Here is an 18,765-nt window from a genome sequence, read left to right on the forward strand (position 1 = left end):
TTAATAAAAAAAAAAAAACTTTACAAGGCTGGGGGCTCAGTCGCTACAGATATGAGCATACATTTTAAACAAAAAATAAAATATTTTGAAAATTATTTTGTGATATAAAGTATTTAAACAATACATGTATTTCTACTCTGCAGTTTATGATCAGGAAAAGCTAAAAAAAATACTTTAAAAAAAGCCCAATTTATTTGGCTTGGAACGCATTATTTATTTTCCCATTCATTGCAATGGGAAACATAGATTTGGTGTTCGAACGAATCACTTCTCGAACCGTTTTCTGGAACGGATTGTGGTCGAGAACCGAGGCATCACTGTAATAGTTGGGTTTTTTTTGCAGTTAATGCATAAGTAGCCTATGACAGTAGACAGACAAGTTATGTGAATTCACCTTTTATTTTATTTTTTTTCCAGTATTTCACATGCATTCACCAACAAAAAGCAATTAACACGCCGACGACTTTGATATGAAATTATGGGTTCTCGTAATTGGCACTTTACACGGGCTCACAAATCACCTCGCACACATTCCCTTGTCAGTTTTCTCGTCATACACATTTTGTCAAAATTAAAAAAAAAACAACAACGGCTTAAAAGTGAGACATGTAAACACATTAAATGAATACTTAAGCACAATAAAAAGAGAACATCTACACATTGATTTTTTTTTTTTCCTCCTCAAACAATACAAGTTGAAATGTTGTCCCTTTTGCAATCTTCCCTTCTGCTCCTCGAGCGAGTACAAAAAAAAAACAAAACAGAGGCAGCAGTTTGGTTTCTCATTGTTAAAAAAAGCGTCAGTCATCCAAGTCGAGAGCGGCACGCCGAGTCACCTGAAAGAAAGAAAGAAAGAAAGAAAAGCCTGAAACTTTTTTTTTCCATTCACTGAATTCTCAGCGTGAGGTCTTTTACCTGCGAGAGGCGCCGTCACGTCGCTTTCACACCATCTCGTACTGGTTGTTGGTTATGTATCGAGACAAGCAGCAGGCCAGGAATATCCCGATGAGCTGAGCGCAAAAATTGTCACGTCGCGTTTATTTGCGCTACTTTGAAGCATAAAAGGTATCAAAGAGCTTCACAGGCCACACTCGACACACACAAGCAGAATCACGTGTTGTAATTTCCGGCCTACAAGCTGCGACTTTTTTCCACACGCTTTCAACCCTGCGGCTTGTGCGGCTAAATTTGTGCATTTTTTTTTTTTCTAACGGCCGCAAGGGGGCGCTCGAGCGGAAAAGGTAAGCGTGAGACCGGTGGAATATATGTGCCGAGGAAGTGACTTTTACCCACTGTTCTCAAAAAAAAAAAAAAAAAAAGACTTGATAGCTCATTGCCCACCAAAACTGAAGTTGCCCTCCGCCATCTTGATACTCCCAAAACAACTGTGCCTTAACCGCCAGTTTCTGGCTGTCAGAAAACATTCCACAGCTAAGTGAGAAAGCTTTACTTTCACACGGTTAAAGTTTGTAAAGGGTTTTTTCATTTCTCTGATGATCATAATTCACTTGAACAAAGTTTTGTTCACGGTTGGTGTTGTTCACTGCTCACTCTCTGCTCCACCTTTATTGGCCGACGGTTTTTCGCGAAAAAGCCAAGTCAATATTTTCCCAAACTTCATCAGTGGATCAGCAAGAAAACAAATTTTCTGTAGAAATTTTTGATGAATTTCATAATGCAGAACTCTGCAAATTGAATTTGATTTTCAAATGCGAGGAAACAAGTTTAAATTTTCTGTCTGAAATAGGACGTCGCAGAGACAACAATGAACAATGCGTTTAGGATGTATTTTCCCATATTTCCAAAAATATATCAAACTGATTGACTTCAAATTTAATGTTTTTATGACCAAAAAATGCTTAGTTTTTTGATGATAGTGCTTCACGGCATATTTTGGGAAAAGTTAACATGTCACGGAAATCGGGCCTTAGGTAATATGGAAGGTTTCTAGCTCGTCACGGTGTTCTATGCCTTTCCTTTGCACTTCACCTTTTTTGGCTTACCAAATCAAATTAAAAATCCTTCAGAACTGAAAAAATGTCAAGCTCACACGACTAGTTTTAATTCTACACGCCAAACTTTGAGGAAAAACCCCGCCATAATCCAACCTGTAAACCGTGTCCTCCACATGTTTCGGGAGTACCAAGATGGCGGCCAACTAGCTTCAACCAATCAACATACTGCTCGATGTGTATGCGCTATCCAGTCTTTTTTTTTTTTTTTTTTTAGATCAGTGCTTTTACCGGTATTTTTTTTTTTTTAACTGGCCCTGTTAGCATTGTGCTAGCATGTTTCTGCTATGTTACTGCCGCATCTCAGTGATTTAGGTCGTTTTTTTTTTTTTAACCAGCCCTGTGAGTGCTGTGTTGCTACTGTGTAGCTGCCGTGGCTGTTTTATTTTACCAGTATTTTTTTTTTTTTTTTTAAACGAGCCCTGTTCGAGGTTCCGTGTTGTTGCTATATTAAGCCAAGCTAAGGTATTAAAACTTTGAAAACTCTTTCCGTGTAGAGCCTTTCTTTGTAAATTACCTCGTGTTTCAATGTGGACACTTGCGGCTTATACAAGTACCAAATGGTATTTCCTTTACAAATGTACTGGAAGAGGCTTATAATCGGGTGCGTTGTGTAAGCCGGAAATTACAGTACATAATACGTTTGACCTTCCTTCACGTTCGTCTTGAATCCGTTCTGTAACCGAGCTAGCAACTCCCGTTTTCTTTACATATGGAATCTATTTTACCACCACTAACCATAACTTCTTAAATGGTTTTAATCGAGAAAAAGAACACTGCATTGTTTAAGAACTTATAAGAGAACGCAATGACTTAAGAGCGGGTTCATAGAGTAATTACAGTACGTACTGTCAAGGTTGAACGCGTGCCCGTAAGGGGCGTGGCCGAGTCAGCGACATCAAGGAGCTGTGGTCGCTTTTACAGATACTAACATTTTTTTCCCGCTTTTACTCAAACGAACTCTCAACGCAACGGAAAAAGAAAATCCACCGAGCGACGGAAACTTGAAAGCCGCGGCGGGCGACTTGTCGTTAGCGAGTACCTGGAAGAAGGCGATTCCGAAAGAGATCCCGGCAATGATGCCCAAGTTGGACTCCATCACGTAGGTCACCAGTGAGAAGCAGCCCTGCGTTCGAGGGGAGGGGGAAAAAACAATCAACAAAATGTGCAATTGGTCCGTTTTTTGATCATCATTTGAGTCAATGGGAACGTTTTCATGTCCTGTGTTGTTTATCATAATTGAGCAATAAGAAAAGCAAATCTTATTTGTAGAGCGCATTTCATAAACGAGATAACTCAATGTGCTTTATATCATTAAAGGCATTTGAAAACAACGTGATAAAAACAATAAAAATGACATAAAATATTAAAAATGTACTATAGTGTACTAATGTGCAAGTCCACCATGCAACCAGCAGGGGGCGCAAAGTACCTCAGGCCCAATCAAAACAATTGAAGAGTAAAAAAAAAAAAAAAAAAAAGTTAAGAGAGTTACAGTAGAGGGCGCCATATAGCTACAGAGTCTGACGTCACATAATGTCACAATGGCGTCGATAGGCCGAAAAACTCATCAAGTGAAGGTTTGGATGGGATGAGCGCAAGATAAATGGATGTTACGTTCAAGCTTATGGAATAATTTCTGACTCACGGTGTTGTAGACTTCGTTCTGAGCCTTGTCCAGGTCCTTGAGGGTCTCGGGGGGGCACTTGGTGTTGACTTTGCAGCAACTGGCGGGGATGCCCTGCTCTCTGAAGTAGTCCGTGTTGGCCCAGTCCGTGTAGTTTTTCACGCCGCAGCATCGCAACTGCGTGTCAAAGATTACCAGAAGACAACTTATTATTTATGATTCATGTCATTTTAAATAAATTGTGAAATAATAAATTCTAATATTTTAAACGAGAATCTCGAAAAAAAAAAAAAAACGTAATTTCCGGCCTACAAGCCTACAAGGTTTTTTCCACACGCTTTCAACCCTGCGGTTTATGCGGTGATTCGGTGCTAGCGTTAGCACGGCGCTAGGGTTAGCGCAATTGGTTATAAGCTTTGGTACACAGAAAGAGTTTAACACTAGCGGTAGCGGGAGTTAAAGTTAGTTAAAGTGAGTTAAGTTAACGCTAGCACCATGCTAACGATAGCGTTAACTCACCTGGTTACAAGCCTCGGTACACAAAGAGTTCAACGCTAGCGCTGCGCTAATGGTAGCAGCAAACTAACGCTAGCATTAAACTCTTCCTGTGTACCGAGGCTTATAACCAGGTGCGCTGTGTAGGCCGGGAATTACGGTAATGCTTACGTAGAATTATTGACTTCACTAATATTGTTTTTAACAAAAATGAAATGAATCGCAATAAGTGAATTAAAAAAAAAAACAATGTGCAGAAGAAAAGGCCGTCAAATATTACAAGACAATTTATCGTGTATGATTCAAGTAATTCGAAATAAATGATGAAATGATAGATTCTAATATTTTAAACTACAATCAAGCAAAAAAAAAAAAAAACTAATCTAATTTCCAGCCTGTAAGCCGCGACTTTTTTCACACGCTTTCAACCCTGCAGTTTATGCGGTGATGTGGGATTAGTGTTAGCATGGCACTAGCGTTATCGCACCTGTTTATAAGCTCCGGTATGCAGAAAGAGTTTAACGCAAGCGTTAGCACACCTGACTATAAGCCTCGGTACACAAAAAGAGTTGCGCTAATGCTAGCACCCCGCTAACGTTAGCACGGCGCTAGCGGGGCTAGCGTTAAACTCTTTCTGTGTACCAAGGCTTATAACCAGGTCCGCTCTGTAGGCCGGGAATTACGGTAAAGCTTATGTAGAATTATTGACTTCACTGATATTGTTTTAACAAAAATAAAATGAATCACAATAAGCGAATTAAAAAAAGAAAACGTCGCGCCGCATTGCATCTACTTACGGTCCTCTGGATGGCGTCCACCGCACTTCTGCTGCTCTCGGTGCTGTTGTACGACTTGACCGCGTTTTGGTACGCGCTGCCCAACTTGGCCTTGATCTGCAAAAGTGCAACCCCAAAACAAAAAAAAGGAAGGACGTTCCCGTCCGCCTCTTTTCGACGCGGCGCTTTCGGTCGCCGATAAACTCACCTCGTGGCGGAAGATGAAGCCCGATATTCCGGCCACCAGCTCGGACAGGAAGACCACGGTCAAGAACATGGCGTACTGCGCAAAAAGACACCACGTCCGAGACGAATCGCGGCGATCGATAGGAAAACTACTACGGCGTGACCGGCTGACCAGTTTGAGCATCCACGGGCTGCCGCGGCACGTGGCGAAGCAGCCGAACAGCCCGAAGACGATGATGGCGGCGCCGGTCCCGATGAGGACGTACGGCGCGTTGGTGGTGTCGTCCGACACCAGCGTGATGTAGGCCTCCAGGTTGACCTTCCCCCACACGCCCACCGCCAGCAGGATCATCCCCGTGAACTGACGACGAGGGAGCAGCCGATCAGAAACGCCGTGTCGTCCATTGATAATGTAACGATGCTTTGCGACTGTCAGCGTAATGTTTCGTTTTGATTTTAATGTTTGTTTAATTTTGGGGCAATTTTAAGACAGCCGTTCTCAGCCTATATTGTTTATATTATAACAAAAAGCATGAGTGAACTTTGTGTTGAGCGCAGATTGTGTTTGCAGCGTGCAAAGATAAAACCAGCAGCAACAACAGTCGGTATCTAGCGTGCGCTCGCGCTATCGAGCAACAACAGTCGCTATCTAGCATGCGCGCGTGCGCGCTATCTTCAATTAGAGCTGTTATGATTAACATCTCCTGTTTTTGTTTTTACATGCAAGTTTCAGTCAACCCAGTAAGATCATCATAATCCGTTTAATTATGGTAAATTGGATTTTCTGATAGTCTTGTCTTTTGTTTTTGGATTAATTATATGAAATGATTAGAAAAATAAAATATATATTTTTTTAAATTAACAACACATACAGGTTGTGTCCTTTCATAACTTTGAATTTCTGATAGTCTTGTCTTTTGTTTTTGGATTAATTATAGGAAATGATTAGAAAGATAAAAGCATTTTTTTAAAATTATTAAGACATACAGGTTGTGTCCTTTCATAACTTAGAATTGTATTTTTTAAACAATTTATTTTTTTAATGGCTTTCAAACTTAAAAACAAAAAAAAAATAAATTTGGCTCTCAATGTTGGATGTACCACCATCAGCATAGCATAAAGGCCCAAGTCTGCATTAAAAAAAATAGAATTTTATTTCTAAAATGTATATTATAATAACGGTGCATTGTATGAACAATAATAAGCTCAAATATAGAAAAATAAATCAACTGTACTGTAAGATTGTTTCAATAAAAACGAATTCAAATCAAAATAAGTGTGTGGCACACTTTTGAGAATCGCTGTTATGGTTTATTGGTTATGTTGGAGCTATGATTTTTTTTTTAAATACTTGTCTGAAATATTTTGCTCGTGAGGCCATTATAAAACTTAATGCCTTAATTTTGTACAACAAATTAAATTTTAAGAAAACAAGAAAAGTGTTTCTACTAAACTAACGTGCGTAAACAGTGACGTCACGTTTTGTTTTCTTTCATCACACCGGTTTTCATTTTCTTTAAACCCTTTTTTAGAAGAAAAAAAATGTCCTAGCTTTTTTCCTGTGGAGCTATGATAAACTTGTTAATCTTTCTGGACCAATCATTACATTAAAAAAAAAATAAAATAAAAATATTCTTCCAGGTACTGTAGTGACGTCATGGTGTTTTAAATCCTCTGAACAATCGCTCTCACGCACTCACAAATCACAGCAATACAAAAAAAAATGTCAGGTATGACGGATTCTACACGCAACCGTCCGTCATTTCATAACTTTAATCCATAATTTAGGCTGTTGTAATGAGCGCTTTGTTAGCTTCTTTGTTGTGTCTGCTAGCTTGTTGTCGTGCACTCCGCCCCCCACCTTTCCGCCCTCCTACATCTACGTGGTCGCCGCTCACCCAGAAAATGAGGCTGTACGAGATGAGGAAAGTCTTCAAGCAGGTGATGACCGGCTTGGTCTGAAGCCGTCGCGAAGGAGGCGACATCTTAGGGTTCTTTCGTCTGGCTTAAAACTCCCAACAACAAAAGCTGTCCTCAAGGCAGCCTGGAAGCCAAGGAAAAAGTTCTTGTGTTGTTCCAGCGCAAAGGGGAAGTGACGTCACCGCCCAATCTCACTTTCCTAAACGGAAAAAAAAAGGGAACGACAAAAAAGTCAAGTTAGCAATCGTGTTTAAACCTGTCCAGCCTTGGCTCTGCTTTCACAATAAAATAAAAAGAATCGCTCGAGTGTATGACGAAGATCACCAAAGCACCCGTAGGCATTTTCAATGTCTACAATATCTGTTTTTTTTAACAACTTTTTTTCATAACCAACGAGCTATACACTATTTCTATTAAAACGGATAATACGTAACACTACGCCCGTTGCTTTGTGAGGTATTGCGTTATAAACAGGAAGCACACAAACCCGTTTTCCAAATGACGTGTTCTGCGTTTAGTCATTTACAGTGAAATAAATCAGTAATCATTTTAGTACAAATATGATTTTATGATGAATTAGCGTTAACTTGTTGCATCAAGTTAGCGGCTATTTTAAATACCATCACGCTACGGAGTGGCTTTCAAATTAAAGTAATCCGCGGGGGTAAAATAGGCACAGTATTCAGTCCACGCAATTTTTTATTAATATATTATTTATTTATATAATCAATATCAAATTACCATCCGAATTATGAACTATAATCAATTGAATGAACGCAACAGACACATTGTGACTTTTATTCTGAAGGTAATAACACTTCCTGTTGGGTGGTCGGTAATGTTAAAGAAGCGATTAAAGCGCATTTCTAAATTAGAAAGACAATAATAGAATAAAAACAATTGCAAATGTGAGTATGCTTATATGAACAAACAAGCGCTTTAAAGAGCTTATGAATTAATAGGTTTAAAAAATGTGATGGACGAGCCGTATTCAAAGCAGACATGTACGCCCCCTAGTGGATTTCTACTGGACCACTGAAGTAAAAAGGAGCGTCGGGCTGAGAACTGAGACAAGACACCCAAAAAAAAGAAACTACAATTTCCCACGTTTTTTTTTAAGTCATTTTAATGTAATTTGTCATGGTTTTGTGGCGTGTTGTCATTTTTAGGGGAGTCTGACTCGGAACGAGAAGCGACGCAAAACTCCCCCCGGCGGCCCCCTCCTGCTGTCATCTTTTTTTTTTTTGCCCGAGCACAGATTTGACAATGGCCGGGACCTTGTTGCTCTTTTTGTTCTTTTTACACCTCACAGGTGAGTCGTCGAACCTTTTTTTTTTTTTACGGCTAATATCACAATAGTTTTCTCACGCGTCTGCGAATATGATCGGCCGCGATCTCTCTCGCGGAGAAGTCGGACTAATATGTCTTCAATTTTCCACTTTATGACCAACATCCGCATTACTAACAGATGGACTTGAATGTTTTTTGGGAAGGAAGGAAAACGACAGCTGCCATTTCTCGACGTATGAAGCGACAATCTGGCGCAAATTGTCTTTAAAAAATAAAATAAATGAAGCGTTTTGTTGGCAGGCTGCGGGATTCAAAAGTTTGCGTGTCTGCCTCGCAGTCGAGAGGTCGGTGGTTCAAATCTCGTCTCTCTTGCTGACGACTCATTTTGACCGGACCGGACGTCCTCCAGTTTGGGGATTGGGCCAAGGCTTGCGAAAACCTCCATTTAGTCCTCCGCCGAAGTCCTGACCGAGCTCGTACTGACCGGCTGAAAGATGGAAGCCTCAAATGACCTGAAGAATGAAGATATTTTCATCCGTCCATCCACTTTCTTAGCCGCGTATCCTCACAAAGGTCGCAGGGGAGTGCTGGAGCCAATCCCAGCTGTCGGCGGGGTACACCCTGAACTGGTCGCCGGCCAATCGCAGGGCACATAGAGACAAACAAACAATCGCACCTATGGGCAATTTAGAGTGTCCAATTAATGTCGCATGTCTTTGGAATGTGGGAGGAAACCGGAGTGCCCGGAGAAAACCCACGCAGGCACGGGGAGAACGTGCGAACTCCACACAGGCGGGACCGGGATCGAACCCGGGTCCTCACAACTGTGAGGCCAACATCCTACCAGCTGATCCTCCGTTGCCGCCAGATATTTTCAACCCAACGCTTAAATAAGTAATCAAGTCCGTCCATCCATCCATTTTCTCAGCTGCTTATCCTCATGAGCGTCGCAGGCGTGTCAGAGCATAACACAGGTGTCAACGGGCAGGAGGAGGCGGGGGACACCCTGAACTGGTCGCCAGCCAATCGCAGGGCACAACGAGACAAACAAGAGTTGCACTCACAATCACACCTAGGGGCAATTTAGAGTGTCCGATGAATGTCGCATGTTTTTGGGATGTGGGAGGAAACCGGAGTGCCTGGGGAAAACCCACGTAGGCGCGGGGAGAACACGCAAACTCCACGCAGGCGGGGTTTGGGATTGAACCCGGGACCTCAGAACTGCGAGGCCAACGCTTTCCATCTGACCCACCGTGCCGCCCCCCCCCCCCTCCCGCTAAATGTCAGGTTCCGTTGTGTGTTCTAGTCTGGTTTTGTCAGCTGCTGTTTCTGGTTTTCCTTGTCGCAGGCGTGCGCGGGACCACGGAGGAGGAGGAGGGCGGCGGGGACGCCGGCGGTGGCGACGGCGCCGAAGATCCGGTGGACGCTGCCGACGCACTTCGCCTGGACTACACCGGTACGTTTGCAAATGCGGCAGCCACCTCAAGTAACTGCAATCACTAGATCCGAGTATAGTTTAAAAAAATCACTTATTACTTATATTATTAAAATTAATTATTGAAAATAATTACCGATTAATTAATGGTAAATCATCACAATACACAAAGTTAGTGATATAATCCTGGAATACAATAAATGTTTAGTTATTTAGATAAGCTGTTGCATAGCTACAATCTTCATGATATCTTTTGATAGCATTTCACGTTTTAAGCATTATACATTTCATTTACATTTTTATATGTACGCAACTGTGCGAGTTTTTCAAGTCTTTGAGAATCACTGCCCTGAGAACATCTGTAATAACACATTTATTACAAATGCGCATTTAAATGCCTAACAATTGCCTGGTACTGCTTGATGACAAAATAGGAAGATAATGATGTGATATCCTCATTTATTATGTATGTACAAAAAAAAAAACAGTAATAATTACCTGAAAATGGTAAATTATAAAAATATACGCAAAAAGGTGCAGAAATTTCGATCCATAGTGAATACTCAGTTCTCGAACGTCTACGTTGTCGTACAAATCGGTTTTCGAATGAAAATTTCGAGATTTTTTGCCTTCTGTTTTCCCAACGAAAGTTGGTACTCGAACGCCTGCTCCGAAATATGGATATAAAATAATGGTCAGCCCGAGCAGCTGACCCACGACGCGCGTTCTCATCGTGTATAACGCAGCCTCTGTACGCGGACGTGGGAAATATCGATTGGGTTTTCGAACAAATCGGTTCTCGAACCGCCTCCTGGAACGGATTGTGGTCGAGAACCGAGGTTGGTACCGTGCGGGGCCGTCAAACTCATTTTTGCCGTTGGTCACGTCCAAGTTCTGACCTCCCTCGTCGGGCAACCACAACTCTGAACCGGTACTAACGAATGAATCATTTAGACGATAGAACAAGTTTTGAAATCAGAATCCTGTAAAACACGTTTTTCCAACCAGAACCAGGACTGATACAAGAAATATATCGCAAGGTGTATTGGGAAAAAGTGAAGACAAATTTTGATATTTTTGGCGAGAAACAAGAAGTCGGCGCGTACGATTTGCACTCGCGGGCCGCGCGAAATGAGGCGGCAGGTCGGTTCTGGGCCCCCGTGCCACCAGTTTGACACCCGCGCTGTACTGTCTACGCACACCGTAGCTACACGGCTCAACACGGCTTCGCTGTCCCATCAGAACTTCACTGGTGTCACGCGCCGCGGCTCGTCAACGGCGAGCTGTCCTGCCACTCCCCCCGGGGCCGACCTTACCGGACCACGCGGGGCACCCGCTGCAACATGAGCTGCGACCGAGGCTACCGGCTGGTCGGCCAGAGCTCCATCCACTGCCTCGCCAACCGCCGGTGGTCCGGCACCGCCGTCTGCCGCAGTGAGCGTCAACGCCGTGCGGCTAGCGTGTACGCGAAGGGCTAACGAACCGGCTTTTTACCTTGCAGAGATGCGATGCAGCGTGTTGCCGCTGATCCCGCACGGCAGGTACTCGTGCACGCAGGGCTTCGTGGTGGACTCCAGGTGCGACTTCACCTGCGCGCCCGGCCGCCGCATCGAGGGCGAGCACAGCCGCACGTGCCGGCACGGCGGCACGTGGAGCGGCGTGCAGCCCATTTGCTCAGGTGCTCTACGCCGATGCGGGGTTGGGGGCAAAAGTACTCAAACTGTGTACTTAACTGGAAGTGCAGATATGTGTTTAAAAAGTAACAAGTTAAAAAAAAAAAAAAAAAAAAAAAAGACAGTACCGTAACGTCCGGCTTACAAGCTTTCAACCCTGCGTTTTATGCGGTGATGCGGCTAATTTGTGCATTTTTTCTAACGGCCACGAAGGGGGATTCGAGCGGAAGAGGTAAGCGTAAGCTCGCAATATATTTGCCGAGGAAGTGACTTTTACCGGCCGTGTTAGTGCTGCGCCAGTGTTAGCACTGTACTAGCATGTCTCCGTGATTTTTATCTGTAATTTTTTTTCTTAACTGGCCCTGTCAGCACCGCGCTAGTGTTAGCACGGTGCTAGCGTGTTGCTGCTGTGTTATTGGTGTGTCTCGGTGATTTTTACCGGTAAGTTTTTTTTTTTCTATTTTAACCGGCCCTGTTAGCGCCGCGCTAGCGTTAGAGCCGCACTATTGTTAGCGCCATGCTCGCTCCGCGCTAGCGTTAAACCAGGGGTGTCAAACTAATTTTTTTGTCGCGGGCCACATTGTAGTTACGATTTCCCTCACAGGGGGCGTTATGGTGAAACCATGGAAATCCCGAATCGCCTCATCATATTTACACGTGAAATTTATGAACTACTTTTGGAACCAGAAATCAAGTGTAATGGGTTTTTCAACTATTGTTCATGTTAGGTCGCAAAAATATCATTTATGATGATTTGAAATGTTGCGACATTTTCAAAAGGAACACAGATTTTGACACCGATGATTTGCCTTCGCGGGCCACAGAACATTATGCGGTGGGCCGGATCTGGCCCCCGGTCCTTGTGTTTGACACCTGTGTGTTAAACTCTTTCTGTGTACCGTCTTTGTTTGTAAATATCTCGTGTTTCAATGTGGGCACTCGCGGTTTTTACACAGCTGCGGCGCATGTACGTACCAAATGGTATTTCCTTTGCAAATGTACTGGGTGAGGCTTATAACCAGGTGCGCTCTGTCGGCCGGGAATGACGGTATAGACTAAAAGTGAAATTTTTACTGGCGAAATTTCAACTACGGTTGCGCTTATAAGGCATTTTTGTTGACCACCTACTCACGTTCCGCACTATCATTCACATCTGTGACTTTTAGCACGTGCGACTTTGAAAATCAGCCTCACCAGTCAACTTGCGTATTTGACGTCTAAAGCCGGCAGTGGCACTGAACGCGTTTTTCCAAAGGCGGGGTGGGGCGAGTGACGCGGGAGTCAGCGAATGAGAGTGGAGAGTTGGCCGCCGTGAGCGCGAGTTAGCGGCTGCCTCGCTGTTACTAGCCAAAACGTTAGCCAGTCCAGATTTTGTATGTCATGTTGTTTATTTGTACTGTACAGTACGCATATTTTTCAAGTGGAAAATGATCCCAAAACTTTAAAGGCAGGAATTTGGCTTCAACTTTTGTCATTGTTGCTGCATTGCAGAGGTGGTAGTAAAAGTTAAAAACGCAAGTAAAAGAACCGATAGCTGCCCGGAGGACACAAAAACCGCACTGCGAAGGTTGAGGAATTTTTTGATCGCTTCAATGTGGAGCTAAACTCAGTCCATCTGCTTTGCTGATGTTTTTTATTTTAGCAGCGGGGCTCTCTCGAGATTCGGTTTCACTAAAGTAAACAGGTTTCCTCTTCACGGCGCAAATGGAATCCAAAGCTGGAGTCCCTGAGCCCAACATTTCCCTGCAGTTCTTGTCAAAACCGGAGGCCTGCGAGCAGGAGCCTCCGTGTCGTGACCTTAATAATAATAAAAAAAAGTATTTGATACTTTTCTGAAGCCTCATCACGTGAATCTGGAATCTATTAATCTGCGGGTGTCAAACTCGAGGGCGGGGGGCGAGATGCGGCCAGCCGCGCGATTTTATGTGGCCCGCGGAGGCAAATCACGTGTCCATGATTTTTGTTCAAATCTGTACCAAAATTTCAAATTGTCATATCATAAATGATGACATTGAGATGTTGCAAGCATTTTTGTGTGTTACCAAACATGGACAATAATTGAAAAACACATTAGTCTTGTTTCTGATTTCGAACTTGTTGGTAAATTTTAGGTGTAAATATGGTCGGCCGATTTAAAGAGGTTTATGGTTTCAACGTCGTAACGGCCCTCTGAGGGAAACCGTAACTACAATGTGGCCCACGATAAAAACTGTATTCATCGATGGAACCTAAAGTCACATTTTCACCCGGTTGCGTTGAAACCGTCTCCTATTTGCGAATATTGCGAATTAATCGTGGAAAACGTAACGACTTTATCTCTTGATTTCAGATACGGAGCCTCCCAAAATCCGGTGCCCGCGATCCAAAATCAAGGTCGCGGAAGCTGGAAAACTGACGGCCAGAGTGACTTGGGACGCCCCCGTGGCCACGGACACTGCCGATAAAACGCTGGAGTACGCCCCCCCCCCCCCGTCGAACTTTGACCCTTTTTCTCGGCCGCGACGGGGTAGAAACGCTCAAGGTGGTTCTCTTTGCAGCGTGATCCTCGTGGGCCAGGAGCCCGGCACCGACTTCAAGGAGGGGCCCAACATCGTCCGCTACAAAGTGTACGATCAAGCCAGAAACCGAGCCGCCTGCAAGTTCATCATCCGGGTCGAAGGTGAGCGGACCGTGAAGTTCCAAGCGCGTCAGTGAAACTTTTGTCAGACCGCAAATACCGAAAGGATTTTGGATACATTACGTGCCTGCAGTTTTTGGTGTGTTCAGTTGGGGCTGCGGCTATAAATCCCAAAACTCCAATAATCCGCCAATTGTCCTTGTTGTGAAATCTGAGTCTGATTTAGCGTAATTCCCGGCCTCCTGATTGCACCTGGTGATAAACGTCGTCGTCTCGAACCTCCGATGTGGGGCTGGACCCAAATGCAGGACTCCAAGACGAGGACATGATGTTAGGCGTAGTTTTATTCAAGCTGGAGTGGGACAGAAACACTGTGACGGTGGTGGAGTTTCCTACTGTCAGTGAATGCAACTCACAAACTCAGAGCACAACGCACAACGAACTGGCCAATGCCAGTGACCAAAACGCCAACTTAGTTCTGAGGTCCCGGGTTCAATCCTGGACCCACCTGTGTGGAGTTTGCATGTTCTCCCTGTGCCTGTGCGGGTTTCCTCCCACATTCCAAAAACATGCAACTATTAATTGGACACTCTAAATTGCCCATAGGTGTGATTGTGATTGGCTGTTTTGTCTCGATGCCCTGGGATTGGCTGGCAACCAGTTCAGTGTGTACCCCGCCTCCTGCCCGTTGACAGCTGGGCTAGGCTCCAGCACTCCCCGCGACCCTCATGAGGATAAGCGGCAAAAAGAAATGGATGGATAGGGTAAAACAAGAACAAACAAATCCTGAATAGCGTACCATAACTAGACCGTGGTCCCGCCAAGCTCTTGACACTCGGTACACAGAAAGAGTTTAACGCTAGCGCGGCCGTGCTAACGCGCAGGTGCTAATGCTAATGCGGCGATGCTAACGCTAACACGGCGCTGTTAATGTTAACACGGCGCTGCTAACACTAACGCGGCAACGCTAATGCTAACTAGCACGGCGGCTGTGAAAAATGTCCCGGCTTGTAGGCGGGGAATTACGGTAGTTGAACGCAAAGGACCAGTTCGATGAAAACTCTCCGCCGCGTTATTTCCTTCGTTCCAGTGAGGCGATGCCCCGCCCTGTCCCCCCCGATGCACGGCTCCCTCACCTGCTCCTCTTCCGACGACGCCATCTACGGTTCCACGTGCGACTACCTCTGCGACGCCGCCTACGAGCGCAGGGGCGAGCCCACTCGGGTCTGCCAGTTTGACCGCAGCTGGAGCGCCGAGCCCGCGTTGTGCGTGCGTGAGTACCAAGTACACTTGACCACCCCCCAAATTTACCTTTTTGGCACCGATTCTCTATTCGCGACCCGTTGCCATTCAGCCATGGCGATCGAGCCGAACGTGCAAACGGCGTCGGCTCTGCTGCGTCAGTTCTTCCAGAAGAGGCGACTCCTGATCCTGTCGGCGCCCGACGTGACCGACCCGGAGTACCAGCTGCAGAACGTCATGATACAAGTGAGGTGAACTTCGGTCGCCGTACATAATCGCCCAAAAATCCATTAATATCATTTAAATCGTCCCGCCCCCGCCGTCAGAAAGCAGAATGCGGATTGGAACTGCGCCACGTGACGCTCATCGAGCTGCTGGGCTCGCCGCCGGATGAGACGGGACGCATCAAGGAAAACAACCTGACCTCGGCGGTCATCGACGAGTTGCGGTAAAGTCGAGAGTTTCTAATAACGCCGCCTTCCGAGGTATCGGACAGCCAAAATGTACATTTCGTAAGATTAAGTGATCGAAAAGAAAAAGATTCAATCGCGCATAAATGTCGAGTGGTATGGCGATTGGTTGAAGGCAGTTGGCCGCCATCTTGGTCCTCCCAAAACAGGTGGAGGACAAGGTTTACAGGTTGGATTATCGCAGAGTTATTCCTCAAATCTTGGCATGTAGGATTAAAACTGGTCGTGTGAGCTTGACATGAAGGATTTTGAATTGGACTTGGTAAGCCAAAAAACGCTCAGTGGAAAGGGAAGACACAGAACAGCGTGACTAGCGAGAAACCTCGCCCGATTTCCGTGACATGTTAACTTTTCCCAAAATACGCCGTGAAGCACTATCATCATAACGTAACAAAAAAAAACTATGGATTTTTGTCATAAAAACATGACATTTTAAGTCAATCAGTTTGATATATATTTGGAAATATGGGAAAATACATGCTAAACGTGTTGTTCATTTGCGGTCGATGTGACGCTTCATTTCAGACTTCAACTTGTTTCATCGCATTTGAAAATCAAATTCAATTTGAAGAGTTCTGTATTATGAAATTCATCCAAAAATTTCACATAAAAATGTTTTCTTGTTTATCCACTGATGTAGTTTGGGAAAATACTGACATGGCTTTTTTCGGGAAAAACCGTCGGCCTATAAAGGTGAAGCAGAGAGTGAACGGTCAACAACAACAACCGTAAACAAAAACTTTGTTCAAGTGAATCAAACTCATCAGAAAATGACAACAAAAAAAAAATTTACAAACTTTAACAGTGTCAAAGTAAATCTTTCTAACTTACCCGTGGGAATGTTTTCTTACAAAACCGGCGATTAACGCACAGGTCAGCATGCTTGTTTTGGGAGTATCAAGATGGCGGATGGCCACAAAGAAAGTTTTGGTGGCCAATGAGCCATCCAGTCTTTATTATTATTATTATTATTATTTTTTTAAATCAATGATTAACTCAAATCATGCACAGCGGATTCCACACTCGCTACACATTGCTTTAGCGCCATCTAGCGGCATCGTGTTGAAGTGATGGTATGAGCTTCATTTCGCCGGGCCGAGAAAAAAATGCTCTATCACCATCTTGTGACATTTATAGCCAATTAAAAATTTGGGGGTATTCACAGCAAGGGTTGGTGCCGACATTCTCCCCGTATGTAGATGTAAATGTGAACGTAGAGCGGCACGGTGAATCAGCTGTAAAACGTTGGCCTCACAGTTCTGAGGTCCCGGGTTCGATCCCGGACACGCCTGTGTGGAGTTTGCACGTCCTCTCCTGCGTGGGTTTCCTCCCACATCCCAAAAAACACGCAACATTAATTGGACACTCTAAATTGCGCATAGGTGCGATCATCTGAATGTCATCTGTCTCGATGTGCCCTGCGATGTGCCCTGGCGACCAGTTCAGGGTGTACCACCGCCTCCTGCCCGTTGACAGCTGGGATAGGCTCCTGCACTCCCCGCGACCCTTGTGAGGATAAGCGGCTACGAAAATGGATGTGGACGGATAGAGTTAACAAGTCAACTTTCCAGCCGTAATGGACCCAAAGACAGCACATATAATATGAATCATGTATTCATCTAAGTAAAGGCAAATATGTATGTAGATTTTCCACCAGTCAACGGAATCGGTGCGGCGGCACGACTCGGGTTTTCCGGGCCGGAAAATGCTTCCATTGAGCCCCCCCCCCCCCCCTCCTCCCCAATGAGCAAACACACTCACACACACTAATCCCGGCGTCTGACTCAGCACCTCACACGAGATTTTGACGATTTCCTCCGCCGCAGGATGACATTCCGGATCTCCAGGCAGTATTTCAGCATGGTTCTGGTAGACAAGATGGGGCTGGACCGGGAGCGCTTCATCAACCCCTTACCGTCGGAAGAGCTCTTCTCCTACATCGACAGTTTCGTGCTGGACGAAGACGAGCGGGAGAAGCTGGACCTCCACAGCGAGTTCTGTTCCGATTTCTAAAAAAATAATAATAAATAATCAAGAAAGAACGAGAGACAGAAGTGACACGCCCGGCGGGGGTCACGAAAACGAGCGGAGAGCCGAGAAAAAGGCCGGACGGACGCTGGGCAGGAGGAACGCCGCACACGGTTCTGAGCTTCCACCCTGAAGCGCTTCTTGCTAATCATCAGTCGGGGTCGCCTCACGAAATGGAGCGCAACGGACATCTTCAGTACTTACATCTTCAAAACTCTTTGATGCCCAAATCAACTTCCTCCAATTATATTGGAAATGCCGTTAATCTGTTTTAGCCGTGCACATACACACGAGAATTTTTTACTGTTTTTTTCAATAACAAAATAGCACTGCACAATAGTGTCATGTATAAAAACATAAAATGCAAAGAAGATGTTTATGCTTTTTTACTCGTCAATTTCACTTTTATTAAAGGGGAATTCCACTGATTTGCATTAATGTATCCAATAGTTCATGTAACATCTACTCTATTTTGGCAATGTGTTGTTAAATCTTCTCATTTAAGGGTTTTGAGAACCTTTTTATTGATAATTACGAATTTTCAAGGGCGCTGCCATTTTCGCGAGTCACATGACCTACGTGGGCGGATGTGACGTGTACCGTGCCGCAACAAAGGCTCGATTACATGGGACACTATTTTTGGCCCGCGCTGATTTCTCGGATTTATCCTCATCTGATGAGGAAATAGCAGTATCGGTTGATCGGGAAGACGGAGGAATACTTCCATATAAATTTGAACCTGTGGCTGTAATAATGTTGAATATTCGGATGGTTCTCCGGACGGGAATGACGCGGAGTCTGGCCGCGAGCCGAGGTCTCAGGCGGCGGACGCCGAAGCTCGGCTAAAGGCCTCCACAACCACCAATGCTTGGCTAACGCCCTCCCCAGTCGCCGAAGCTCGGGTAACGGACACCGAAACTCGCCTAAACGCATCCAACGCTCGGCTCACGGCCTGCCACCAGGGCTCGCTCGTCAGGCTCCGCGTCATTCCCGT

General features: G+C 44.8%; 2 protein-coding genes across 3 annotated transcripts; one reads left to right on the plus strand and one right to left on the minus strand.

Moving 5' to 3' along the window:
- Positions 1 to 391: 391 nt before the first annotated feature.
- Positions 392 to 7,227, minus strand: tspan7 (tetraspanin 7). The gene is made up of 8 exons (XM_061834265.1): positions 6,995 to 7,227; positions 5,269 to 5,457; positions 5,119 to 5,193; positions 4,932 to 5,027; positions 3,661 to 3,816; positions 3,055 to 3,138; positions 916 to 1,010; positions 392 to 836 (listed from the first exon to the last, which is right to left on the minus strand). The coding sequence occupies exons 1-7, from the start codon at positions 7,079 to 7,081 to the stop codon at positions 942 to 944; spliced, it is 756 nt and encodes a 251-aa protein (XP_061690249.1). The 5' UTR covers positions 7,082 to 7,227; the 3' UTR covers positions 392 to 836; positions 916 to 941.
- srpx2 (sushi-repeat containing protein X-linked 2) lies at positions 7,228 to 18,199 on the plus strand. Of its 2 annotated transcripts, XM_061834263.1 has the most exons (11): positions 7,228 to 7,350; positions 8,186 to 8,328; positions 9,655 to 9,762; positions 10,984 to 11,175; positions 11,243 to 11,419; positions 13,744 to 13,867; positions 13,952 to 14,073; positions 15,122 to 15,304; positions 15,386 to 15,519; positions 15,600 to 15,721; positions 17,570 to 18,199. In XM_061834263.1, exons 2-11 carry the CDS (start codon positions 8,283 to 8,285, stop codon positions 17,754 to 17,756), a joined length of 1,395 nt encoding a protein of 464 aa, XP_061690247.1. In that variant the 5' UTR covers positions 7,228 to 7,350; positions 8,186 to 8,282; the 3' UTR covers positions 17,757 to 18,199. The 2 variants fall into 2 exon arrangements, with proteins under 2 accessions (XP_061690247.1, XP_061690248.1); XM_061834264.1 differs by lacking the exons at positions 7,228 to 7,350; positions 10,984 to 11,175 and having other exon boundaries at positions 8,030 to 8,328.
- Positions 18,200 to 18,765: the final 566 nt, after the last annotated feature.

The sequence above is a fragment of the Syngnathoides biaculeatus genome, chromosome 11 (genome assembly GCF_019802595.1).
Source record: "Syngnathoides biaculeatus isolate LvHL_M chromosome 11, ASM1980259v1, whole genome shotgun sequence".
In the NCBI taxonomy this organism is placed as follows: domain Eukaryota; kingdom Metazoa; phylum Chordata; class Actinopteri; order Syngnathiformes; family Syngnathidae; genus Syngnathoides; species Syngnathoides biaculeatus.